The sequence below is a fragment of the Camellia sinensis genome, chromosome 10, assembly GCF_055761805.1.
Source record: "Camellia sinensis isolate YWXY chromosome 10, ASM5576180v1, whole genome shotgun sequence".
Lineage (NCBI taxonomy): Eukaryota > Viridiplantae > Streptophyta > Magnoliopsida > Ericales > Theaceae > Camellia > Camellia sinensis.
The window spans coordinates 62,128,580-62,136,811 of NC_138970.1; the positions used below are offsets into that span (position 1 = coordinate 62,128,580).

General features: G+C 32.7%; 1 protein-coding gene across 5 annotated transcripts; it reads left to right on the forward strand.

The window, feature by feature from the left end:
• Positions 1-397: 397 nt before the first annotated feature.
• On the forward strand, positions 398-4,116 carry LOC114296982 (APETALA2-like protein 3). Of its 5 annotated transcripts, none has more exons than XM_082891519.1 (10): positions 399-1,261; positions 1,586-1,611; positions 1,740-1,770; positions 1,873-1,960; positions 2,051-2,196; positions 2,354-2,398; positions 2,493-2,596; positions 2,723-2,856; positions 3,013-3,126; positions 3,605-4,116. In XM_082891519.1, the coding sequence occupies exons 1-10, from the start codon at positions 765-767 to the stop codon at positions 3,860-3,862; spliced, it is 1,443 nt and encodes a 480-aa protein (XP_082747645.1). In that variant the 5' UTR covers positions 399-764; the 3' UTR covers positions 3,863-4,116. The 5 variants fall into 5 exon arrangements, with proteins under 5 accessions (XP_082747644.1, XP_082747645.1, XP_082747642.1 ...); XM_082891516.1 differs by having other exon boundaries at positions 399-548; positions 699-1,261; positions 1,873-2,196; XM_082891517.1 differs by having other exon boundaries at positions 400-548; positions 705-1,261; positions 1,873-2,196.
• The last annotated feature ends 4,116 nt before the right edge of the window (positions 4,117-8,232 follow it).

The window sequence follows — 8,232 nt, forward strand, 5'->3', positions numbered from 1 at the left end:
TTAGCATAAAAAAACTAAAATCTTTCTTTCCAAACACCCCCTTAAATTATAATTATTTTTTTTTTTCATAATTACTAAATTAACTAAAAAAATTAATTATCACTATAAATACAATTTTTTTCAATCAAATTAAAATAATTAAAAAATATAAAATAATCAATTAAAATAATCAAGGTCTAAATCATTAAGAAATAGGCTAAAAAATTAATTTTTTAATATATTAAAATAATAATAATGTGATCCCAAACAACCAAATAATAATAATAATAATAATAATATTAAAATACAACCAAATAATAATAATAATAATAATATTAAAATAATAATAATAATAATAAAATAAAAAACTGATTGCCAAAATACGCTATAAACAAAAAGCTTCTCTTCGTCCCCATCTCCTCTTTATCACTCACTCATCTCTCTCCTCTCTGTCTCTCTCTCTAAAAACTCTCTCTCTACCTGCAATGCGACAACCGGCGGCCATGAATCCTTCGTTGTCGGCGTTTTCAACTTACTGACGACGGAATGCACCTCTTAAATCTCTTTTAGTCTCTCTCTCTCTCTCTCTCTATATATATATATATACACCCCTATATTTCTTCCTCTATTACAAAAAAATCCTCATTTCTATGGCGGTTTCTCTCTATAACTACGCTTATTCTCTCGCTAGTTTTTGTTTTTTGATTCATTGATTACAGTTTCAGCTCTTGAGAGGTCTTTCCATACATATAGCATTGAAGAATTTGAGTAGCGAGTGAGAGTCGATGATGCTGGACCTGAATCTCACTGCTGTTGCGACAGATTCCATCTCCGATGGTCTCGAAGCTGTTACAGAGAAGTTTCTAGAACTCTCCGGAGTCCATATGGATGATTCAGGAACTTCCAATTCCTCCATCATCAATCTCGACACCTCGAGCACCAACCTCGGCGACGAAGAGTTCTCCTCCTCTCATCTCTACAGCTTCGATATATTGAAAACCACTGAATGCGAAGAATACAATAATGGCGTTCCACAAACTAAACAGCTTTTTCCAGTTAACGGCGAAGGCGGAGAAGATGCGTCGTCTTGCCAGCAGCGCCAGTGGTTGGATCTTTCCGTTGTGGCCGGGAATTCCGGTGGTCCGAAAGAGGAGAGGGGTTTGGTGGTGCCACAGCAGAGACAGCAGGTGAGGAAGAGTAGGAGGGGACCGAGATCTCGGAGCTCTCAGTATCGAGGAGTCACGTTTTATCGGAGAACTGGGCGATGGGAATCGCATATTTGGTTAGTATATTATTATGTTTGTATGATTATATATACATATATATACCTTTTTGCATTATGCATTTTTTTTTTCAATTTTTTATGGTTTTATATGTATATATATAGTTGTTATAATTCGTTAAGATTGTGGTTATGGTGTGGTCTATGATTGTGTGTTACTTTCTGTTTACATTATTATTGTTGGTAAAATTGTCATAGGCTGAACTTTCATTTCTTGCATTGTACCTGTATAGTTTGAAGATATTGATCATGGTGGTTGTTCATTTTGAAGTGATGGGCTCTCATTTCTGTATGATGTTGAGTGTTTTATTTTGATTTGCACAGGGATTGTGGAAAACAAGTGTATCTGGGTAAGGAACTTTGATCTCTGAATTCGATTGGACTTTATATATCAATCTGATTAGAAACTTCGTTTTGTTACGACTAATGTGTTGCTAAATGTGCTTCTTCCTTTAAATATGAACGATTAATTGCGTAGGGGGATTCGACACTGCACATGCCGCAGCTAGGTAATAATGGTATTGGGTTGGAAGTTTAAACAATTTTATCCTTTGAAGTTTTTCTGTGATATGGGTTCGGAAAATTATTTTCAATTATCTTTGTGATCTCAGGGCATATGATCGAGCTGCAATTAAGTTCCGTGGAACTGATGCAGATATCAATTTTAATATCAGTGATTATAATGAAGATCTTCAACAGGTGGTTGGGTTGATAAATGTCTGGTTGATACAAAAGTTCTGTTTCTATGAGGAATTTAATTGTGTTGATCTGGTTTTGATCTTTATGCAGATGAAGAATTTGACGAAGGAAGAATTCGTGCATGTACTTCGTCGCCAGAGCACCGGATTCTCTAGGGGTACTTCAAAATACAGGGGTGTTACGCTGCACAAATGTGGACGATGGGAAGCTCGAATGGGGCAGTTCCTTGGCAAGAAGTGAGACAACACTGAACTCATTTTTTACATTTTCTAGTCAGATGTGACTCAAAATTCTGTGTGATCTCCCAAATTCTGTATCGATTTTATTAACTTATATTATTAATGAACTGTGAAAATGGTCTTCGTTGGTTTGTATCCAACACATTGCCTACAGGTATATCTATCTTGGGTTGTTCGACAGCGAGGTGGAAGCTGCAAGGTCATAATGATTAAAATTTTACTTTTCCTTGCTCTATATGTTATATTATATTATCTATTCTCCATCCGATCCAATTTAACTTTATGTTAATCAGGGCTTACGACAAGGCTGCAATAAAATGCAATGGAAGGGAAGCGGTGACCAACTTTGAGGCAAGCACATATGAGGAGGAGTTAAGCTCTGAGATTGAGAATGGAGGTATCACTTGTTTAATTTTTTGTGTTGTTTTATGATTCTTGAAACTTCCCTTCATTTACGGTTGCATATATTTAGCTATTCTTCTTTATGAATCATGATATGATATCCCTAATCTCTTCTATGCAGGAAGCAGCCATAATCTAGACCTCAACTTGGGTATTTCTACCCCTTATTTTGCTAATGGCCAAATGGGAAGCAATGACTTGAGCAGTGGTTTACATTTGCAGAGTGATTTGAGCAATATGCATGAGAACAGAAGGGTAATTTTAAAAGCCGTATATTAAGATTTTAGTCTGTTCGGTTCTGCTCTATAATTGGATTAGTCAAACCAGTGATCATTCTGTATACATGCTATGTTCGAATTTTGGAAGGTCTTACGTGAGTTTATGTAGCAGATTTATCTTTTCCTCTTACAGGCTGAGAACTCCGTTACAACAATGGGAATTCAACTACCTCATGGCCAAATAATGGTTTCTGAGCACCCTCCTCTCTGGAAAGGTGTAAATTCCCATGACGTTCCCATCTATGAGGTAATTTTACTCTATCTGACTATCCAATTTATTTCTTGCTATAACTACATTAGCAACAACTTTCTCTGCTCTTGCATTTAGAGTTTAGACTAAATGATCATTTGATCACATATTGGAAGTTTTGGTTGGACTATAGAATCATTAGCTGGCTTTTGTTGCTGGGAAAAAATTATCGCTTAACACCTCTCTTCTAACTTATTGAAAAAGCTAGATCATTTGGCTACAATCCATCATCTTCCTGTAATGACTACTGATCAGCAATCACCAATTCTGAAGCTGCTAGAATAGAAGTTAGGGGTTTTCCCTTATGTTGTTATGAAACTTTTGGGGCTAGTTTAATGCGACCATGTGTCTATTTTCATCCCATGGAGCTCCATATGATTTATTGGCCATCTTTTTTATTATTTACTATGAATATTGATTTTTCACAAGTTGATTAACAATTCCATTATTTTATTTTATTTTTTGCCGTCAACAGGGAAGAGCAATAGAGAATAGTATGGAATTTGACTCTTCACCGAGCTGGGCATTGCAATTCCAAGGCCCATATGGTGGTGACGTTCCACTGCCACTCTTCTCTACTGCAGCATCATCAGGATTCGCTACTTCAACCATCGCTACTTCATCGGCTGCGGTTTACCAACCTTGGTTTCCAACTACAACAATCCCCCACAACCATTACTTTCCATCGGTCATCGATTCTAACAACATATCTCAGTACTACTGCAGGAGCTGAAACCACAATCAGGTGAGAACAGAACTACAATCCAAAATATTCTTGAACTGGAAGAAATTGAATTGGCAAACAAACCAAGCTAGGATTGTAGTTGAGATTGATTGTTTTACATGAGGCACTAGATTGATTGACTTTGCTGTTGCACAAATCTTGCTAATTTTGCTTATCTTTGCCTTAAACGGCATGACAAATTGCTTCGTCTCTGAGAACACATCATTTGCTGTGTTAATGTGACCAAAATGCTAATGCCTTTATATTCTCATTGTGGCCTCAGAGAGGCATGGGTTATGCAAAATTTTTCAGACGCTGAAAGGGTAGGCAATACTATCATCTGATTGTACTTTCTTCTTTTTTTTTTCTTTTGGGTGTGCCTGTGTGAGACACAAAATTGAAGTCTTGGTGTGTTATTTCACAAAGAATTTAAATTGCGTTCCATGTTTAGTTGTGATCTTTGTTGTTTTCCCACTCACATTTGCAGCTTAGGTTGTTAGATACATACAGATGGATGTAGCCTGTTCTGATATCAAGTTAAATTGGAATCGGTTGTGACAAAATTTTTTTTTTTCTAACATGTACATAATTTATGTTGCATTATTTTTAATGCAAAAGAGCTATCTCATTGCATTGTGTGATTCTATTTACGTCAAAAAAAATCCAAAAATTATTAATTTCTATTTTTGCCCACTTCTCCACTGTCCACCCCCATTGCTGCCACTCACCCCCGTTCCGTTTCTTGTTGGTGCCACCCCTCCACCCACGCCACCACCCCTCCCCTTTCTCCTCTTCTAAACCCTAAATCTTAAAACCTACATCTACTCTCGTGGTGGTGAGGGGATGGAAAGGAAGTCACAGTGGTGGAAGAGGGCTCGAGGCGAGGAAGGGGTGTTGGGGAGAGGGGATCGCAGGGAAGGAAGTCGCATTGGGGAGGGGCTTCGTAGAGGGAGAGAGGGCTAGGGAAGGAAGTTATGGCTGTTATGGTTGCGGTGGGCCGGTGGCCAAAGGTGATTGTTGTGGTTGTAGTAAAATTATGGTTTGGAAGGTTAGGAGTGTTAAAGATGATAAGTTTGGAATTATAATAGGTGTAACTTGTAAGGAGATGAAAATAAAAATTCAAATTTTTAGAAGGGGTGTAATTATAAAAGCAGTGCAATTCCAAACTGATTTTGTGGTGTAAATGGGAGCCTACCCCCAAAAAATTTGTTAGACACTCCATTTCTTAAAGACACCCCACCTTTGTTTTTTTTGCTTTTTGAACACTCCAATTAATCCTAACTCTATACCTACTCACCCCCAACCACCCTCCCAGCCACCTTAGTTGCTGCCACCTCCTGTTCCCTCACCAAATATGCTACGGGTATTAAAAATTTTACTCAGCCTCCGTTTGGAAAGTGGGTTCGTTTTTTGATTTTTTAACTATTTTAGTTTAGGGGCTAAAAAGTTTGGTTTGGAAAGAGTTTTTTAGCTTTTTGACTTTTTTGACTTTTTTTGTGAAAGAGGAGTGTAATGATTATGGGTTGGATTTGATGTTTTGTTTTTTTGTAGCTAAAATAGCTTATTTTGTTTTTTGTGACTATTTTAGCCCTTAATCCACCAAAACCAACTTCTCAAACTATGCCTAAATATTTTATCAAAGGTCTAACATGAGTGTGAGATTCACATTGTGGGAGTATGTGAGACATTTGATAAATATTTTAATAAATTTTTTAAAATTTCTAACATTATTCTTTGTTCAAGAGCTCATTTTCAATTTTTTTTGGTAGCATATTAAAAGATTAAAATAATTATAAAATGATAAAATAGATTAAAAAAATAATAAGATAAAATGTCATATTTAAATTATAATTAATTTATTTTTTTCATACAAAATAAAAAAACAAATAAAATTAATCTAAACAAAAAATTTTAATTTAAATTAAATAGTTAAAAAGTCAAAAAAAATTAACCCGGTTCCCAAACGATGCCTTCCTCTGGGCATGCCCTTTGGGTTGACACATGTGACAATAGGAATTTGGGAGTGTCTAATCTCCGCAATCCTCGGCTTTACTTTTAAAACTGGTGTACGTACAGAAAAAGAGAAAGGCCCCTTTTATGTACTATAACTATTTACCTCTGTATATACACACATATAAAGAGAGAGAGAGAGAGGGCATTTCCCTTCTCATAACGGTAATCCTAGGCTTAGTTTGGCATAATTTAAAAAGAAATTATAAAATTATTATTTTATTTAAATTATATTATTTTATTTAAATCATATCATTTTTTTATTAAATTACTTTAAAATCAACTCATACTTCATATTTTTTTATAAAAAATTAAAATGTACACTTTGGCCAAGTTTGGGAAGTGTAAAAAAAATTAAAAAGTCAAAAAGTTATTCAAAAAGTTAAAAAGTTATTACTATTCACTAAAAGTCAAATATTACGGCTGCATAACTCCCAATATTAATTTTTCCCTACACACTAATTTATACAATTTTTTAATACACATTTTTTCATAAAAAGTCAAAAAATTAACCCAAACATTCATATTTTTTCCCTCAACTTTTTAGTCCAAAAAAATAAAAAATACACTTATTTAAGACATCCAAAATAACCCCTTATTTAGATCTTTCTCAAACAACCCTTCAAAGTGTTTGCCATACTTTATAATTTAATTTTATAGAAGTTATAATTAAGAAAAATGAGTTATAACTAAACATTAGATAAGGTATAATTAAAAAAAAATTAAATCATAATTAAAATAATATCATAATTAATATCATAATGAATCATAATTAAAAACTAACAAAATTATAATTAAAAGTGTATATGATACACACTTAAAAGGATCGTGTACTATAAAATTTTTCCTCATTTTATATATATGTATATATATATATATATACACACATAGTATTATATAAGGAAAATTAGTATAATCGAAAAATAATTTCATTTTTATGATAGTGTAAGTAATTTGGGTATATGGTGCAATTTTGTTTTATTTAATTTTTTTCTGCGTGTCAAAATTCGACTATAAAAATTTAAGACCTTTCACTTATTTGTAACTTTCCCTATTATATGCATATAGTTTTTTTTTTTTTTTAATTTTTTTATCTTCAGTAAAAAAAATTTAAATTATGTCTTCTTTTTTTTTTTTCCATCTTTTTAGATCCATATTGTACAGATGAATCTAAAAGATAAAAAAAAAAAAAAAAATAAAAATAAAAAAAATTGAGAAACTAAAAATGTCAATTATTTGTAGTTTTTATTTTTTGTTGTCCTATTTAGACCTCTTTTTTTAAAAAAAAATAAAAATAAAAAATCGATCATCCTAATTGAGTAAAATCCAAAAGTAATTTTTTTTTTTCTAATTTTCTTTTCTAGTGGCTCTTCTGTTGGCTTTTTTCAGGAAATTTACTCAGAAATTCCATCTAGAAAAGTATCTATCGAAAAGTCCCGTGAATTTTCTTGTAGATAATTATGTCCTATTAAATTTGAAAAGATACACCCTGAGATTATTTCACTATATTTCTTAGAGATTCTTGTGTGATACTGTGTTTGGTTTATAAGGTCTCGTTTGGGAACAAGTTAATTTAGTAACTTTTTAGTTATTTGGCTAAAATACGAGCTAAAAAAAATTAGTATATTTGACTTTTTGGTATGAGTTGTTGATTTTTTGACTAATTTAGTAACTTTTTGACTTTTTGACTAAAACGGAGGATTCCCAAACGAGGCCTAAATGTGGATATACTTTATTTGAGAGATTTTAATGTGAGATTGTTCGCATCATTCTAATGTCCACACCAACTTTGATCCCCTCTATTTCATATATGTAATGGAGAATTTTTATTACATATCTAATGGTTATAAAATACAAATATAAATTTATAATTAATTTAAATTAAAATGGATCATTACACTGACTATTGAATGATATAATGAAATCTATCCATTACAAATATGCAATGGAGAGGATTACAATCCTGTGCGTACTATTATTTTATTCAATGTGTCATTTTTAAAATGTAACAATAAGATATCATTCTAAAGTGTATACCATTATTTATTAAATTTTTGTCAAATGTGTCATTTGATAGAGACCTGATATGATAACTATGGTTTTTCATTGTAACATTCACATATATATTTTTCGTTTTCAAATGTAGATATACTACATTTGAAATATTTTAATGTGAAATAAGATTTTTTAGATTAGAAAAATATATATAGGCTAAGTGGGTCGTAAGTGGGGGATAGAGGATTTACTGGGCATTTAAAAAAACTATACACTTTTGGAAGGGTGACTATTAGGGCCAAGTTTGGGAACACCCCAAAAAGTCAAAAAGTCAAAAAATTACTCAAAAAGTTAAAAAGTTATCACTATTCACC